At 46.6% G+C, this 20,068-nt stretch overlaps 1 protein-coding gene across 1 annotated transcript in view; it reads left to right on the top strand.

The window, feature by feature from the left end:
- LOC142570731 (serine/threonine-protein kinase haspin-like) overlaps positions 1-20,068 on the top strand; it is a 141,936-nt gene that overhangs the window by 115,870 nt on the left and 5,998 nt on the right. Inside the window, exons 8-9 of the mRNA XM_075679075.1 lie at positions 3,187-3,421; positions 3,941-4,007. Of these exons, the coding sequence (XP_075535190.1) occupies positions 3,187-3,421; positions 3,941-4,007 (302 nt within the window). The remainder of the gene's footprint in view (positions 1-3,186; positions 3,422-3,940; positions 4,008-20,068) is intronic.

Below are 20,068 nucleotides of genomic sequence, written 5' to 3'. Positions count from 1 at the left end.
TTCGCGAAGGACAAGCTCGGCCTGCTCTTCCGTGATGGTACCTAGCTCATCCTTGAAAAGTTCGGAATGGCTTTCTAGCATGGCTTCCAGCTTTTCTTGCCAGTGCTTTGATATTTCTCGAGAGAGACCAAGGTGATTCAAAAAAACTAGGTTCTTCCAATCCAAACGAATATCTTGCAACCATTCTCTGCCGAGGAGTGCCGGTCCTGTAGAGTCCACGACGTACAGGGGAAGCTCCACGCACTGGTCGTTGTGGCGCACGACGACTTTCGCCAGACCCTTCGGTTTTACTATGGCCCCAGTATACGTGCGCAGCTTTAACGATGCTGGCTGAAGTCGCTTACGTGGAAACAACCTCTGGAATTCGCGCCATGATATGACGGATACGGCTGCGCCGGTGTCAAGCTCCATCGTCAGTAGGACACCGTCAACGTTCACGGGTACAGTAAATGGGTCTGCGTTGAATGATTTAAGTGAGACAGACGACTCGTTTCGGACGGACGTGAGCATCTTCACACGTTTCCGGAGCTTTGCCTCCCTAGCTTTCTTTCCTTTCCTGCAGGCGCGTTGAATATGCCCTTTTCGGTTACAATTGTAACATGTATCGCCGATATGAGGGCATGCTTCGCTAGAGTGATTGGGTGACCCGCAACGGAAGCAGCTTGCCGACATCACAGACTGCTTTTCGCCTCGAACCTTATTCACTTCGTACGCCGGGGATGCGCTGTTATGCGTGAACGCCGCGCTAATCGTTGCAGTTTCCATGGCAAGAGCTCTATCTACGGCCTTTTGGAAGGTTAGCTTTTTGTCTTCCGTGAACAACACACGCTGAATGTCCTCGCGGAGCAGGCCGCAAACGAAACAGTCCCGGAGCGCTTCATCCAAGAAACTTCCAAATTCGCAACTCTGCACCAGCCTTCGAAGTTCCGCGACAAATTCGGTAATGGACTCACCGCTTCGCTGTGACCGCTTGTAAAATTTAGCACGCTCTGCGATGACAGACGACTGCGGTGCCAGGTGATCGCTCAGGAGTTTCAGGAGACTGTCAAACTCTCGTGACGACGGTGCGTCCGGTGCCGTCAGCGACTTGAGCAGCGCGTAGGTCTTCGCGCCGATGAGACTCAGGAACGCAGGAACCTTCTTTGCTACTGGAACATCGTTGACCAAAAGATAGGCTTTCAACCTTTCCTCGTACGAGCGCCAGTCACTCGTGGTCTCGTCGAAAGGTTCAATGTGGCCGATGTGACTCATGACTCACTTGGAAGTTTCGGCTGCCGTGATGCCAGTTTCAGGAATTTCACCGCAGGGAAATCTTCGTGGCGGGAAGCTTTTACACAGAGGCCAGGTTCTTCACACTGCGAATTCCGTACGGCGGTCATCCCATCCTCGTCGCCAATATGTCATGTCTGGCATCCAAGAACTGGGCGGCGTAGACGTAGCGTCGAAAGAACGTTTATTCCTGCTACTTGGCAGGCAGCCAACAGGTTACATACTGCGCGCGGTGGGCCCGTGCGAGCGGTCTTTTAAAACCAGCACGGGCTACCCGATAAGAGATAGCCGGGCAGAGAGCATGCGCAGACAGCACGCGATAACACGCGTGCTTGGTTTCGCGCGCACACAACATGTACGTTCTCTTTGTTGTGATTAATTTTTGTACTTTAGAGTGGCACTATGCATTTGTTGTTCGTACATGTATAATTCTTTCGTAATAGGGTACACTGAACAATTCCGAGGGTAACGTGTCTTCGTAACCGAGAAGGCAGGTGACGCAGAGCAGGAACAGCGGTTGCCCGAACGGCTCGCACTCGTGCTAAGCACTGGCGATCCGGCTGGCTCACTGGTTGCACTGCAGGCATGGAACAGACGATCTGGCTGACCTTGTTCTTGTGCTTTTCTTCTTCATTACACTTTGATGGCGTTGACTTACATTTTATGTGTGTATCCGGGTACTTGCGTACGTGCGGGCGTTCGCGCAATTTTGTTATACAGCTTTGTCTACCAAAGTCATGTTCGCAGTGCCCTCGTGTCCCAAACTCGTTTGTTTAACGGACATTTCTCCGCACTGTAAGGCCTCTGGCGCTTTGTGCAGAGCACAAAAAAAAATAAAGGTTCCTCTTTGCAGCTTGCTAAGTCTTCTGAAAGAACTTTTAATCACCCTTCCTATCCCAGAAACAAGATGTGCCGATGCTTGTTGGCCAACTGGGGGCGTATTCTTGATCTAAAAATTTGGTGGAATGGCTGTAATGTCAAAAACCGCGCATTCTTGTGAAGCATGCGGAACGGGCCATGATTTCGTTAGCTATTTTGGGCACTATTGTTTGCATTCTTTTGTGATAGTCAATAGAGTTCTTTCTGCAGAATGTATACACGGGGTTTTTACGGAATTTTTAAAAACCGTCTGTTGCAGATAATATAATTCTGGTCCTTGAGCTGCATTAGAGAAGTGGGCATTACTTGCACGAGAGATCAACACATATTCAACTAAGCAGAAACATTTAGTGCTAAACTTCTTAATGAATTGCGTTACCGCGCATTTTGCAATTTACGAAGGGCGGCAGGTGAGTTTGCAAGGCGTATTCACTTGGAATGAATTTCCAGAATGATGCCACTCTTAATACATGCGCCGTCAAACTCACCATAAGAATTCGTTGCTGGTCCATTTACTTTTCTAACAAGACGCTCTTTATGCAATGAAGCAAAAGTCACTGGAACGCCCACGTATTTCGTTCCACACTTTGGAAAATAATGCCCCGCAACTGGTGTCATCCTAGAAATTCATTTCAAGTGGATACGTCTTGCAAACTCACCGGCTACAATTCGTAAATTGCTGTATGTGTCGCAAAGCAATTAATTAAAAAGTGAATTCGTGAATTTTTGGTAGTTAGTTGAATATGTGTTTTGGATTTTTCGCGTTAGTGACGCCCGCCTCTTCGTATAATTCAACTCAAGAACAGGAATTACGCTATCTCCCGCTGGCAACTTTCTTTTAAATCCGTAAAACTTGAAAATCATCACCTCGTATAGTTGTGAACGGAGAGAAGTGCCCGGCTTCAAGTAAGCGACGCTTACAGCTAGCAGAAGCCAGGAATGATGGCCTCGCCTATATGTCAGCGATTCACACGTCTGTGCATACGTTGTCTCAGCAGTTGTGACTTGTCGTTGCGCACTGGCTCGTGTGTCCTGCAGCTACGCAGCGCGCTGCAAGGTCGCAGCCTGGTACGACAGGCGTGTTGCTGCTTGGCGGTCGCCGAGCGCGCGCTGAGTTTCCGGCACCTGGGCGTGGACGCGGACAAGCTGCTCGTGGCCACCACCGACACGACCAGCTTCGAATATCGTTTCGTGGGACGGGACCCCTTGTCGGTGGACAGCGCCGGACTCAAGGCGCACCTAGCCGGGTGCTTGTCGTGTACCCTCGAACCAGGCATGGAAGCACCGTCTTTTACGCCGTCACTCTTTCCTTAGGGAGAGTGCCCCATCTGCGCTCTTGCAGCTGGTTTCATTAGTTCGTTCGCTAATTTATTGCTATATAAATCAGTAGTCGAAGCATCACTAAATGTTTACTTTTCTACGGATAATTTGTGAGGAGTGCGAATTGTTCTGATGATAATAATACTCACTACAACTCGATTATTTGTTATAGCCTCCACAGATCGACGCTTCAGCTTAACTTTTCTGTTGGTCTCCTGCCCACACAAAAATGCTTGTGAGGAAATGAGAAATTCACAGGTTCAAGGGGCACTAGCTATGCGAGCATTTATTTAAGGTGTCCATAGGAGAACGCATGGGTATCCCTTTAAACCATCTTTTTATGTATCTTTGTGCACAGCCCAGTCTCGTGGGTTTCTCTTTTCGTAAGCTTGGAAGCAACATACCCACGTATGCCAGGCTACCAACGATGTGAAGTCGTTCCATCGCGGTGCTTCCACGCTAATTTGTGCAGAGGACAAAGAGGATGACGACTCCGAGTGTCACGAAGACGCGTTCGGCAGCCCGTCCTCAGATTGTAGGTAAGCGACGAGGAAGTGAATGAAGACTAGCGTGAGGAGTGGCTCTGTCGCGCATTCCTCCTGAAACAAAAGAAAAGGAACTGAGGGGAAAAGATAAAGGGAACTATCGGTACTCAGATGTGCCATGCTTTCGTGTGTGGGGCGTGAGAGGCCTTGTAAAAAGACCGTCCAGCACGGATAATGCAGCTTCTCATACTTCACTCGAACTACTGTAATGCCAATACAAGAGAAAATGAACTCAATTTGATTAGTAGAACTATTGAATTACGAATGTGCTGACGATCGTACGTTGATTATATGCATGTATGAATGCCTAGGTTGTATATATTTGCCTGCCTTCTAGAATAAACAACTGGTTGCATGTAAGGGATCACTCGTTGGTTTTGTTTTCCTCGTTTTCGTAACATATTTCGTGCTGGCCTTTTCCTATTCGTGAACGTGTACCGACTGCCTCGGCAACTCGTTTAGCGCGCCGTATGCGCCTCACGCAGCGGCCGCATCCCGCCGCGCTTCTACGGCAACGTCATGTGGCTGGGCGCCGTGGTGGACAGCGTGGTGCAGAAGCTGCGCTCCGAGGTGCCCGAGCACAGGGCGCGGAGCGAGCGCCCCGTCTTCGAGGAGCTGCTCGCCTGGCAGTCCAGGCTGCAGCAGTGCAACTCGGCCACGGAGTTCCTCGCGCTGGCCTACCTCTGATAGGGGCGCGCACGGCCGCGCGATCGCACAATCGCGCATCTTTACCGACAGCATTAAACGCCTCGTCTTATGTAGTTTGCCAAAAAAAAAAAGCTCGAGCGGTTTGTGTGTCAGTGTATCGCACGCTAAGCAGCCGTGTTTGAATGAATTCTGTGGTTTTTACGTGCCGATACCACGATTTCATTATGAGGCACGCCGTAATTGGGGACTCCGGGCTAATTGTGACCTTTTACCATTGTCGCAATGTACGGAAGTTTTTTTTTTTTTTGCATTTCGCCTCCATTGCAATGAGTCTGCCACGGCCGGGATTTGATCCCGTGACCTCCAGCTTAGCAGCGCCACGCCATAGCCGCTAAACCACCGCGGCTTCTTTTTCCGTATTGCCTCGTAATTGAAGTGTCATGCGATACATATCGTTAAAAACGAAGTACACTTACCTTACGCTGACTCAGTGGCATTAAAATAGTTTCAATTTAACCAACACCTCGAACAGCGGCAGCCGATTCGGTGGTTCTTTCTGCGTTTTATACCCTTCACGCGGGCAGGCGACACTTTCAATAATGTTTTCTCAGACGGTACGGACACTCACATTATCATGACATACCGACATTCGTGTGCACCATATACTATGGAGGCTCAGTAGCATGATAAGGTTATATGGAACATTGTTGTTTTCTGTAAGTATCTGATATCACGTGGAATCAATGGTCATTCTTTATAATGGTTCGTTGTACAATGTGAAATGAAAAATTCGTAGTTTTGCCCGGAAGGCGAAGCATCGATTGCGATAGGGAATTAGTACACACCTATACGAAGTAACGATAGTAGATTTAGGAGCCGTATAAACTTGGAAACACTTGCTTACTAACTAAATTAGCAAGCATGCTGTCATCGCGCACAAGCAATCATGAACACATTGCACTCGATGAGCGCGGGCAGTCGCTACAAAACGCTGGACGCTGGTTTCAGCAAGCGCGGCAGCGGCAGCAGCAACGAGCGAAGTGACCTTCGCGCGGTCTATCGCTTAAACGCAAGAGCCGCGAGAACAGTGCGCGCACAAAGGTATGAGCCGGCCGTGCAAAGTGCGCACTTAGCGGAGTAGAAGCCGCCCCCTCCCTCCCGCGCTGCCTCCACGCTTTCCTCCATTTATGGCGCGCGAGGTTCAGCCACGATCGTCAGTTCCCCTTGTTCCCGGTCGCGAAATGCGCAGTTGCTGCCCCAGCGCGACGCCGCCCCCCTCCCTCCTTCCCTGCCATCCCCCCACGGCCTTTCCCGTGTCGAAAGACGGCGCGTTTGCTCTCCGCTTTATGCTTCGCCCGCGCCAGATTAAGCGGCGAAGATCGGCTTCCCTCGCGCGCCTTCATTCGCATATGCAGCGCACGACGCGCGGTGACGGTGCAACCGCCCTTGGACTTTGTCGCGGAACATCACGGCGACGCCGACGGCAAATTGCGCCTGGAGTGTTCATATGATTGCTATCGCAATAAAAGCGGTTCCAACAATCACTGAAGGCATAGTGAACAGTGTCTGGTTTTTTACACACCATACAATTAGTAGCCCATGGCATAACTGTTCCCTTGTGTGCCAGCCAAGTCTTTCAAGGCGGCATATATGTGTCCTGTTTAAAAAAGAATGGCTTTACCGATGGCGTTACAGGCATTTTTCTTACTCTTTTGAGGACATGATCTCCTGAAGTTCCAGAGTATGCTATCCTATACAATGGCACTGGTATTAATGACCCTAACGTATCGTGATACAATTTCTTTCTTTTAACCGAGCTCAGATATTAGAACGAGAAACGAACACTAAGCATACGGAAAAATGACACTACTTCCGGAAGGAAGCCTTTCACTGGACGTGATTTAACGTGCGAACAGGAAACGTGAAAGTCGGGTAAAATATTGCTTAATCGCACTTATATCATGGTACGCAAAAATGGATCACTCTGATTCCGCAAGAACATAAACCGCGATACAATCTGACGTACAATTAGATTTGACTTTAATGATAAGTTATGGGTTTTTACGTGCCAAAAGCACGATTTGATGATGAGGCACGCCGTAGTGTGGGACTCCCAAATAATTTGGACCAACTGGGGTTCTTTAACGGGCAGCTAAATCTAAGCACACGGGTATTTTTGCATTTCTCCCTTATCGAAATGTGGCCGCCGTGGGAAGGAACTGATTCCGCGACCACGTGGTTAGCAGCCCAACACTACAGCCACTAAGCAACCACGGCGGGTAATGTGACGGTCCAAGACCACCGCTGTAAACCAATCTGAACAGATTAAAGCGGCTACAGCGCTCCCAAATTGAGTTCCAAAGGAACACAGTGAACACTGCAGCTTCTGTACATACACTCGTGACATGAATAAAGCTTGTAATGTGTACCAAATTTTAGCAATCAGAAAATGTTGCACACGGTGGAGAGTGCGAACATTGACAGATTGACAGATTGCATTGCCACACTAGCGCTTTTATAGCGATAGCTCTACTACTACAGGTGCAAACCCAGAAAGCGCCTGGTTTCTTAAATCTGAGGCCCTATAACGTAAAACTATTCCAATATGCTTTTATTCCAATCTTCTGACGTCGAATTTGCGTAACCGCTGACGCAAGCATCAGGCGGTAACCCCCAGGGTTGCCTGAACAGCCCGATCAAACGCTCTCCTCGTTCATAGGAGGTCACTTTTGTTTGCTTGAAGAACGACTAACACTGCCTACACTGAGCGGCTTGTCTTATTTAATTGGCTCACAAGAGGCGAGGAGCAGGCTCAAGTGGAGAGGGAATCGATGAGGTCGAGCCACTGTACTGAAAATCGATAACAGGATGAAGAGGGTGGTGCCGGCGTCTGCGATTGGTCAGCTTTTCCTTACGTAGCTTGCAGTGGCTCGTCGACAATCGCGGCGGCATGCAACGGTCGCGAATGACGCTAAAACGGATTCAGAATGACGCTAAAACGGATTCTCAACAAAGAGTTGGCAGAACGAGGTCGTAAACGTGCCGAAAGTGCTCGAAAACGTTACACGGCTACGCAAAAAGTTTTATTATACTCAAATAAACCCATGCTTTCCGGCAGATGCGAGTAGCCAGTGCCTGAGCGATAGGCGGCAGCCTTCTTTTATTCCTTTCGGAACGGTGCAGCGTGCGGCTATTCAGAAGAAAATTCTGTTTTGTTCGGCATACTAATGCATCTTTATCGCGCACACGTCACTTTTGCACGGTGAGCTTTTGCGGTTTTGTGACGTCGCGTGACAGGCAGGTGAAGTGGGCGCAGCCCGAGAACTCTCGACCAATAGCCGAAGGCTAACGGCGAAAAGGCGTCGAATCAGAAATAATTATTTTTCTTTTGTTCGGTCAAATCATGCACAATCAGTGTGTACACGTCATATCAGATGGGGAGCTATCGCGGTTTTCGTGACGTCGCTTGACAGACAGGTGAAGTGGGGGTCGTCCAAAAAAGTTTTTGACCAATCGCAGAGGGCTGATTGCAGAATTGGAATAGAAAAGTTTCGAATAGTTTTATGTTATAGCGCCCCTGACCTTCAAGCTCAGCCAAGATCGAACTGGGACTCGACCTATCACTACCGGTGGCTACTGCGTACGCCGCTTGCGCGCCCATTTCTTGAAAGCTATCTGCGATGCGGACAAAATTCGCGGTCACACGGGCCTCATCTTCAAAGCAATCTGCGGTGTGTACAAAGTGCGCCTGGTGCTGGTAGCTTCGTATGTGCCATATCCTCTAGACCGCCGTCGCTGAGGTATTTCAGTCTCACGTTTAGCAAGAATGTTGCAGACAAGATAACTGACCAACGGGCTCTTCGTTAATGTTCATCACGAGTACGGTAGCCCAAAGATCAGGTGAAATGCCCGGCCTATTTACTTGCCCTGGCCTACAGCGCACTCGTAGAATATTGCGTGAACCACACCGTACTGTTATCGCTTGCGATTCAGCTTCCATTGTATTTTAGCCCCTTTTATCCCACGTGACTGGTCTTTCATGGTCTTAAGAGGAACTATGTGTCCAATATGAGACGGCCGAATTCGATTTTCTTCGGCGCCTCCGAATACTAGCAACACAATGTGGTGCTTCCAGCTTTGTTGTTGTTATAGTTTTTGTAGTTCGCGATCGGATACCGCATATACCCTGTGTAACTCACTAGTGAATACTGCACTCCTGAGTCGTGAATCCCTTTCGCGTAAAATACCTTGTTACTCCAGGTAGTCACTATATTTTGCTATTTCTGACTGCTGCCGGTCTCCGCGCTGAATGGCCTTCGCGGCACTTAGTCGGCCACCTGCCGCGTTCGTGTGCGTGCCATGCGTACGCACGGAGTTCGGAAGCGCTGGCACGGTTTTTTCGATTTGTGCGCTGTTCGTTCCGTTCGTACGACAGGGCATCCGCTGTTGTTAATCCTTGTACAGCAACTTTTCCAAGTGAACGGCAAACGGAGAAACTTATATTTAGGCATGACAGTTCATTAAATAAGTTGATGGGTAAAAGTACATAGCATTTGCTGCTTACAGTCCATGTAAGATGAGTTATTTGCACAGACAGTTTAGCCATCTCATTGCGGAATTTATTTGTGCACGAATAATTGCATATATTGGTCCCTACCTGGAGGGCTTAGTAGAAGATGTGATTACAAGGCTACAGCGTGCCAATAAGTGCAGCAATATTGGACTAATGCTTGGTAACTTAGCGTGGTGCCTTGAGTGGCAGTGAGTAGGTGACAGGTGATACAAAACGTGATAATACCTTAAGTACACAGTGGCTTTAATTCTTGCTTAATTGAAATGTGCCAACTGATCGATCTCATTCAGTCCACTGGCATCAACACAGCCTTTGTTAAAGGCGGGAGAACATATGGCTATACATTGGGGCATCTTCCCTCATCTGCTTTAAAGGACGTCCTCCAAATTGTTTAAGAAATGCAAGCAATCAGATTGCTAGCACAGGAAGAGCGAGTGGACGCAACTTACATTGCCTTTACATAGTTGAAATGCTTAGTATACTTCATGTGGGATCTACATATTATGTGTCCATTTCATTGAACAGCCTGTTCGAAACAAATTCTGCAATACATTTTTAGAGTTAGCATTGGTTATGTTTATGATCTGGATACAAGTTTGCAGTTGCATATTTCGTGCTCATTCCGCTTTCATAAATCATAAAATTTAGCATGTCTTTCACATTGTAGCTTAAATATGCTGCTATTTGTTTCTTCAGAAGCTGCAAAAATGTCAGTATGAGGCCTGCTCACCTATCTGGCAAGCACACCCGAGAAGGAACACAAAGTTCAGTACTACCAAGTAAAAAGTGAGCGCATACATGTGTCAGAGATGGTATGTGGGCAAGTCGTTCTGGTGAAGCCACTGCATCTGTATTCAAAACATTTCAACTGCCAGCGAAGTGCAAGATTTCGTGTCCACGTAGACGAAATGGAGCACCAGTGCAAATATCTGGGCATACCTGTCCAGGGCAGCAACTGTGTCTACAATGAAAACATTTGAAGTACCAGCGTGAATGGCAGTGCCATTGCCAGCGGAACTGTAGAGTACAAAGTGGTGTGCTCCCAAGCTGTTCATCATGGAACTCTGCCTGGAATCTGTGCCAAACATTTCTGAATGTGAAACTGGGGGTGAACTGGTAAAGCATTTGCGCGGGGCTACATGTGTGAAAGCTTTTTGTCATTCAGAGTGATCTTTAGAGCCAAGCTGTTAGCCCCTAGTTGGTCGGCATTTTGTGTGTCCGTGTCTGTTACCCAAAATGTGGGCTGATCACGGCGGCAGCGCAGGGCCAGAAACAATGGCTCGTACGCCCGTAAGGCAGAAGTGTCAGCAAAGTGATGGCAACACTGCATACATTCTTTGGAATCACGGATAGAGCATACAAAACAGCGTACTTTTCAGTAAAGAACAAGCGCAAAACAAGCATCTGAGCCACATAATTGATGATAAGGTGACCCTGGTAACAATGCGAAGCACGTGGCTATCCCCGCATGCCTTTCCCGGTAGCGATTACTGCTGCGCAGGCTGCCGCGGCGATGACAGCTTGCGACGTGGGAAATGACGTCCCTAGCTTTGTGTATATGGAATAACCAGCCTACCACCTGATTTCAGTATTTTAGCATCCTTACGCGCAATGGCGTGCTGTTAAAAATACCATCACTCTAAAGCAGTAAAGCAGAGCATACACCCACAGCAGTTGTAGTGGTGGTATTAAACAGCTTCGCTGGACATTCACTTTCGCTGGACCAGGATGGCGAGCCAATTTCTTTTTTCTTTACTTTAGGAGACTGGAGATGTGTGCAACGTGTACTAATGTATTCATGGGTTTGCAAATTATTCGTTGCGACCTTATACGTGATTTTGCGAGAGCGGTACACTTGTGGCTTTTGTACAATGCTGTTTATATAAACTGATTTGTATTTATTATGACCATTGCTCCCTTAGTTAATTAAGTGCAGCTTCCTGTGCATTCCAGTTAATTTCCAGGTTTATACAAGTTTCTAATACGAAGCTTGCACATTCATGTCTCGTGTACTAGAGTACCAAGATTTCTTTAGTTATGCAGCGTTACTTAGTGTCATCGAACTCTGCATTACAGTGGTGCTCACTTGTTACACAGATTTCCTTGTTTGAGTATTCTATGCGATCTTTCGCTAGGTTGTTCTTTAGTTTGATGGTTCTTTTAATTCTCTCACCATTACTATATTTGATGTACCGTACCGTATATTTTCAATTTTGACATGTTCCCATTGTTTGATTTTTATCACCGAATTGGTTTTTGATAGTATGTGTCCTTATTCCTTTTTGTGTTCTTTTCAAGCTTCTAGATTGTTGGTAACATTGCTTGTAGGCAGATACCATGCGATTCAATCTTGCATTTTCACTCTGATTCTTGCAGTTGCTGGGATATCAATTTCTAAATAACTCTAGTCTATTCATTTGATAGCATGTGCTCTTTACTGTGCAAAACAAGAAACTTTAGCACACTTCGCTTTCTTGCTGTTCGCCAGTGTATGCGTACTTACGAATTTCGTTTATGCATGTTCTAGTCATTAATGATCAATCTCTAGTTCATTAGGAATTGTTTCTAGTAGTTTGTCAATCTTGATGTGCTTTTAATTCTATTTACTTTGCGATTCACGTCTATTTTGCTCAAACCTTGCATAAGTATTATTTTTGCAATAAAGTGTTGCTTTTTGATATGCTCATTTCATGCACTCTTGGCACAAAAACCCTGGGTTGGCCGATTGTCAAGACGCGCCCATTTCTTAGCGAGATGTAATTCCCATTTTGTTTGTAAATAACGTTGCTACATACTAAAGGCGGCATTGCGGATTCATTTTCGTGGACATGTGCCTTTTCAGGTGACTTGGTCGAGTATGCGGCGGCCTCCATAGGCAACAGTGCTTGGCACTGAGCCAGGAGCTCAGTATCCCTAGACACAGACGCTTCAACTCATTTGAGAAACGCGAAAACGAGCTTGAGATTATTGTAAAACTTTCAAGACTACTTCTAGACCAGCTTTTTGAGAAAGTCTTAAAAGCGTTTAGAAATCGTATGTGAAGAGCCCTGGCAAAGGGATTATTTGTGTTTTTCCCAACCCTATTTCAAGACCAGCTTTCCGAATACGTTTTGAAGAGCTGTTCTAGATCGTCTGAATAAAGTAATTAAGCCGGACATTAGCAGACATATATGACGTCTTAACAACGAAGTTGTCTTACTCGTGTCTTCTTTAAAGCGTTTTTATCGTATCGAATAAACGCTATAAAAACGATATGTATCTTTTTTTGTGCTCTCTGGGATTATCTCAGGAGGACCAAAAAAAATAATCTGAGTATCTCAAAGTGATGACAAACAGCATTACCTTGGTTTGGTCCAGCTACGTGGCACTAGTATATTTTCGAAGTTTGGCTCAAGTTATGTAAAACGCCATTCAGTATGTTTGCGTTGGCCTCATGTCGGACATTAGTAAGCTGTGCTGCGTTTTTTCATGACTTGCCTTTTCTGAGCTACTTATCGATGTTATATAGAGTCTATCGCTCTGGATAAAAGCTGCTCGGTGCGAGAATATCGTGGCTGTACTGAGATGGAACCTGCAAATTCCATGGAACCGCAGGGTTGGGTTTCAAGCATTTAGTTCGCGGGCTGGTTGCATCGGAGCAGCACTCCCATAGAGTGGACGCAGGCGCCCCTGTCGTCTCCTTATTTCCAAAATATTGCAACATGGAATAAGGGCCTCGAAAAATCAGAAGGCAGAGGGCTAGTAAACAACTGATATGGACATTTCCGAATATCACATATACTGAAGCAAAGTACAGGTATGCACAACAGTATTTGGAACACGGGAAGTGTTGCCGAACTTCATATCAGTGCCTTTTAGCAGCTTCGGGGGAAGCAAGAAATTGTCACACATGTGAGCAGACCGACGCTGACAGCCAGTTTACCCCATTTCGTGAAGCTGAAAACTCGCTATGTTGAAGGTTCTGGTAGCATAAGCAGCATAAGTACGATTGGTTCCGCTGTTAGCGGCCTGTCTATAGCGCGCGTGAAATTCCGAAACAACGATGCTCAGCGCTACCACGTGTTTGAGTATTAAGCCACAAAAGCTGCTCGGTATATGGGCAAAGAAAGAAATTGAGACGTGTGAACTGGCTGTCTGGGCCATAGGTCGACGAAATAAACGACTCACTCAGACACATTCACAAACTTTAATGCAATTAGCTTTCATTGCTTTCTTCCGGCACTATCTATCCACCTTCCTATATCTAGCCTCTTACGCCGACCTCTACTAGCTTGGGCCGCTGTGCAACTTTCGTCATTCCAGCTTCATCATCGAACCCACCTTATGCCGGCGTCACTACGCCTTCATCGTCAAATAGTTCATCGTACGCTGTCATCGTACCATCGTTACTTCACAAGCACCATTCAAATGGAGTCATACCGTCTTCGTTGTTACATCGACGTCTTTCCTTCTTCATTCCATTGCAATCATGCTGTCGTCATTCAATCATGATTATGCCACAGTTGTCCTGCCATCGTCGTCATTGTGACGTCGTCATACAGTGGGTCTCAAACATTTGTTGACACATCGTCGTCATGATGCCGTTACGACCATTCCTTCGTCGTCAGTCTATTATCATGAATCCGTCGTAGCGTTATCGTCGTCATACACTCGTCGTCCTTCCATTCCGCCGTCGTGACGTTGTCATCGTTATACGTTCACCATCATTTCAGAATCGTTATAGCGCTGTAGCCATACGCTCGTCGTCATAGATTGGTTGTCATACTGTCATCGCCATACAACTGTGGTCATTCCGCACTTTGTATTTTACGCACTTTCAGAATACTTTCCATCTGCCTGCCTGTCTACCTGTTTTCTAAACATTTTCCCGTCAACTTGGGTCACGGGTTCACTAGGTAACTGGGTAATCCCTGGTCTCTTGGTTGAGTATCAAGCTGCTGTAATGAGAAAACCGGGTTTGAAACCGGTCATCGGACCAACAGGGGTCACGGCTATGTCAGATTGGGTATGGGCCGCTAATCATTTAACCCGCTTCACGCCAACTTGTGTTGCTCTTCAATGAACTTCGTTCCCCTAACTTGGATCACTGCGCATGTGAAACTAGGTATGTGCCATACTTCAATAAACCTCCATGATGCGGGTCACTGCGATTAGTAGCTGGTCCTATACTGCTCTTTTATGAACCTCTTTAGCACCAATGTAACTCAAATTAAATTCTGGGGTTTTAAGTGCCAGAACCAAGATATGATTATGAGGCACGCCGTAGTTGGAGGCTCCGGATTAGTTTTGACCACCTGGGTTTCTTAAGCGTGCACCCAGTGCACAACACACGGGTGATTTTGCATTTCGATTACTCTTTCGCCCCCGTCAAAATGCAGCTGCCGTGGTCGGCATCTCGTCCCGCGACCTGGGCTTGGCAGCGAAACACCAGAGAGGCTATGCCACCACAAACTTGGGTCATTTGGTATGTGCCACTTGCTATGTGCCACAAGGTATGTGCCACTCTGCAGTAAACCTGTCTCATGCCAGCTTCGGTCTGGTATGCAATGAACGTCTTTGACGCCGACATGGGTCACTAGCTATGCACGACTGGGTATGTGCTGCTCTTCAGGGAACCTCTTTGACACCGACTCGTGTTATTGGTTATATACCACTGCGTATGTGCCGCTCTTCAATGACAAAAATCATTTGAATTTTGCCGGTGGTAGGCGTAGTCGAACCTACGTCGTAAGTGTTCAAAAACCATTGTCTGAATATCTCTTTATTGACGAATGTTCCCTAGAGGCAACATACAAGAAAATATGTCTTTTTTTCTTGCTGAGTTTTGATATTTAGTCCAAAGTCTCGGGCTAGATGTTCTTGGCCAACAGTGAGTGACAGGCAGCAATAGTCATCTGACGATTTAAAGCAAGAACACAGTACGAGCTAGAAGAAGTTTGACAGGCGACTCACAGTGTTCTATCTGCACGGACCGATGAAACATCTACGAATGGTGTCACACATGTGATGTAAAGCAACTTAATTGTATACCCATGGTGTACATAGGACGAGGGCTGCCTGTGGAAATTCCAAACCAAGCGACAGTTGGCTTAGGGTGAAGCCCACTTCCAGTTTTCCGCCTGGGGTTTCCCCCTTATTGCTGAAAAAAGTACCCACGAAATATGTTTTTTTCTTTTAGATGATTATGCTATTCTGCGAGCCAATCAATAAATCAGTTTATTTCCCCTTCAAAGAGTGAGAATGTAAGAAGTAAAAGCTCCTGTACTGTTCAGCAGGAAAGTAGGTTTTATATTATGGCACGTTTTCAACAAAGTACGCGTTCAGCAGCACAGTACATTATTGATGCAGCACGCATCTGTCTTCTGTACAACACATTTTAAAAAAGAAAGAAAAAAACAACACGTGTCTGTGCAAATGTAATACATACGTGAAAACACAAATTCAATCGAAATAGTTCTATAAAACGAGGTTAGGAACATCAAAAGAAAAGGAACATTTTCGTATACAAAGGAGTTACACATAAAATACATGATGTTCAGAGTTGCTAGATGAAGTAATATCAATACCATTCTGCGCTATATCATTTAAAACACAGGGCAGTGTGATTCTTAGCATGTGGGCACCATAATTTGTGCTAGGTGCGGTTCTCTATTTTTCATATGCCACAGAGGATGTATTGAAGTGTAATCATTTAATTCTGCTGAAATACCATTTTTTATTTCGTGTTTGTATCGTGGAGCTAGTCGTAATTAATAGAAATTTAAAACGTTTTGAATATCAGCATTTCGGAAGAACTGCGCAGTGAGAGCATCGCGGGCTAAGTTATATATTATGCGTAACGTCTGTTCTAAGGACATAAACCTTTTCTAGGGATTAAAATTAAGTTATGTGACTTTACGTGCTAAAACAACGATCTGATTATGAGACACGCCGCGGTGGGGGAATCCGGATTAATTTTGATCGCCTGGGGTTCTTTAACGGGCACCTACATCTAAGTACATGGGTGTTTTTGCATTTCACCTCCATCGGAATGCGGCCGTCATAGCCAGGATTTGATCCCGCGACCTCGTGCTTAGCAGCGCCACTCAGGAACCACGGCGGGTCTTTTTCTATGGCTATATTTGTAGCGGTGCCCCATAAAAGTTGTTAGTAATTCAAGCGAGACATGAACATAGGTTTATAAAGCAGCAAATTAATCTTGACAGGCCACTTATGATTATTACAGGATTAAAGACGAATAAAACGAGAGGCGGCTAAGCAGACACGGGTGACATGCACATCCCACAACAAGCTCTCCGTCGACCAAACATCAAGTGTTTTCAAAGCTGGCACAATTTCTATGGTAGTGGAATGAAAACTCATAGATGTTAAACACAGTACAATTTCACTCTTCAGACGGAGAATCATAGCTTTTCTTTTTGCAACAAAATTTGGTAAAGCATTAATTTTCAACCAACACTCAAGCATCACCAGAATTTCGTTAGCTGTTCTAATTCATTTGTACGGATTGTTACCGGAATAAAATCCACTGGTGTCGTCGGCATGTATAACATAAAAAGAAACATTAGTACCCTACCACTCTGAAGAAGGATGACCAGTAAAGCTGTGTATGTGGGCTCCTTAAAGGCGAACTGCACCTACGCCACAGGTGGGTCCGACACTGCACTATCTTCGGTATCGGCGTACGTATGGGGAAGGCTTAATGCCTGCTTCACCTCCACCGCGGGTCGGCCTGGTATCGCACCTTCTTCGGGATCGACCCACGTATGGAGAATGCTGAACGCTTGCTTCACGTCCGCCGCGAGTCGGCCCGGTATTTCGCTATCTTCGGGATCAGCCCCCGTATGAAAAATTGGTAGTCCATGTCCACGGAGACGTGATCCGCCGGTACCTAGCCATAAACAGCTTCGCTGTAAAAGATTGAGAACAAACACTTACGACGTCATTATTATATTAATTAAATAAAAAAAGCCCCAGCGTACTTCCCTACAGTACCTCAGACGTAATTTGTAGCATTCGTGATGAATGTTGATTAACGCTAACGTACTGTCAGCGAGGAGACAAATAAGAACGTACGAGTTCAAGAGCATGTCCTCTCATAGCATAGTTGTGGACCTTGGCAAGGAGTACGATGTGTTTTCGCAACTGCATAGAAAAATTAACATTCTACAGTGAATCTGTTCAAGGCTACTTTCCCCACTATCGTGCCCGCGAGTATAAAAAAACCCCGAAGATAGTGCAATGCCGGGCCGACCCGCGGCGGAGGTTACGCAGGCGTTACGCACTCCCCATACGTGGGCCAATCCCAAACATAGTACAATGCCGGGCCGACCCGCGGCGGAGGTTACGCAGGCGTTACGCACTCCCCATACGTGGGCCAATCCCAAACATAGTACAATGCCGGGCCGACCCGCGGCGGAGGTTACGCAGGCGTTACGCACTCCCCATACGTGGGCCAATCCCAAACATAGTACAATGCCGGGCCGACCCGCGGCGGAGGTTACGCAGGCGTTACGCACTCCCCATACGTGGGCCAATCCCAAACATAGTACAATGCCGGGCCGACCCGCGGCGGAGGTTACGCAGGCGTTACGCAGGCGTTACGCACTCCCCATACGTGGGCCAATCCCGAACATAGTACAATGCCGGGCCGACCCGCGGCGGAGGTTACGCAGGCGTTACGCACTCCCCATACGTGGGCCAATCCCGAACATAGTACAATGCCGGGCCGACCCGCGGCGGAGGTTACGCAGGCGTTACGCACTCCCCATACGTGGGCCAATCCCGAACATAGTACAATGCCGGGCCGACCCGCGGCGGAAGTGAAGCAGGCGTTAAACACTTCCGATACGTGAGCCGATCTCAAAGATAGTGCAATGCCGGGCCGACCCGCTGCAGAGGTGCAGTTCGCATCGAGGGGCCCACATACACAGCTTCGCTCGTCATCCTTGTTCACAGAGTGGAAGGGCGCTGAGTTAACATTCTTTGTGGGTTGGGGCGCGTCATTCTTCTTCTTCTGGCGCGGCCCTGCCACGTGAGCTAGTGCGAAGACAGGAGAAGGAAGTGGCCGAGGAATAGACGGTGGGTGGGTCCGCAGTTGGGTCTCTCGCAACCGCTGAAATAAAGTCGCAAAGTATTTAACTGTGCTTAGTAGCTCACAGTTACTGGTAAGCCGGACATGAGGTGACTCATGCGCCTTAACACTTGCTTTTCAGTGTTCACGTATCCATTGTGCTTGTATCAAATCAAATAACCCTGTGAAGCGTTCTTTCACACTACTCACGGCATACGATGCATCAATTATAGAATATTTGGAAACATGCCTTTCTGATTTTGTCGAAAATGATGTGAGCACACTTTGGCGTCGTTTGAAAGATAGGTTACACCACTGTGTAGATAAATTTGTGCCGCGCAAACGTAAACAAGTTCGTAGGCAGACTCCGTGGATGACGCATGAAATAATCCACCTGAAGCGAAATATAAAAAGGTTAGAGAAACGGCGCATGCTTATCGGTCATCTAAAAGAACTAAAAAAAAACCTTGCACGTGCGGTACTCTTCGAAAGAACACTAATACAATGCTGCCGAACTTCATTGTAGGGGAGTACTCAGTTTGAGTGTTTCAGAGTTGAAGCCTTTGCGGTGGTTCGCCATGCTTTGGATGGATGGATGGATGGATGGATGAATGGATGGATGGATGGATGGATGGATGGATGGATGGATGGATGGATGGATGGATGGATGGATGGATGGATGGATGGGGACGGACCGACGGGCGGACGGAGGGATGGAGGGATGGATGGATGGATGGATGGATGGGGACGGACGGACGGACGGACGGATGGATGTATGTGTGTGTGTGTGTGTGTGTGTGTGTGTGTGTGTGTGTGTGTGTGTGTGTGTGTGTGTGTGTGTGTGTGTGTGTGTGTGTGTGTGTGTGTGTGTGTGTGTGTGTGTGTGTGTGTGTGTGTGTGTGTGTGTGTGTGTGTGTGTGTTATGAGCGTTCCCTTTGTGGGTTGCGCCACCAAGCTCTCGCTATTATACTGTCTAATGTCCTACCTAGGTTAAAAATAACACTATGAACTCTCACAACCAAATTTTCTGATCCCCTATTCGAACTGTGCTTTTGTACGTCTCCGTTTTTTGTCGTTTCCCTACTTTCATTCCACCAATCCTCCAATCCCCTCTTACTAATCCCTATACATGGGTTGCACGTGACGTCAGTTCCGGCTTGCAAATCGCGCGTGCGCCATCTTTAAGAGGAAGCTTTAGCTCGGGCCCAACTCCGACGCGGCCTATTCAAATACATGTAAAACGCAAAAACGTTTTTATGAGATAACCTCTGGACAGATTTTGATGAAATTTGTTGCATTTGAAAGAGAAAGTTAAATTCTAGTGACTGTTGGGAGCGAAATTTCGATTTAGGGCTTGAATTTTCTTAAAACGATTTTCAAATATTTGACCGTTTGAAAAAAATAGAAGCACCAAGTTTACAAATTCATAGCTCTGCATCAAGAACCGATATCGCAGATCTGTAAACGGCATCCATTAGATCATTCAAAGCGGACAAATTCAATATGTCATTTTACATCTTACGTGAATTTGTTACGTTGGTTACAACGGTTCTGCACAAGTTGTATTTCACTATGATTAATTCTTTTTATATTCATGTGTAACATATCAATTTTGTCCGCTTTAGATGTACTATTAGATGCAGTTCACAGAATTGTATTATTATTTTAGTGGTTAAGTTACAGAGTTGTACACTTGATAGTTTCGTTTTCTGAAAATTTTCGATTTTTGCCAATTTTTAATAAAAAATTAACGATCTAACT

The sequence above is a fragment of the Dermacentor variabilis genome, chromosome 2 (genome assembly GCF_050947875.1).
Source record: "Dermacentor variabilis isolate Ectoservices chromosome 2, ASM5094787v1, whole genome shotgun sequence".
NCBI lineage: Eukaryota > Metazoa > Arthropoda > Arachnida > Ixodida > Ixodidae > Dermacentor > Dermacentor variabilis.
Note: the sequence above shows the minus strand (reverse complement) of the source record. Positions and strands in the feature narration are given on the sequence as shown.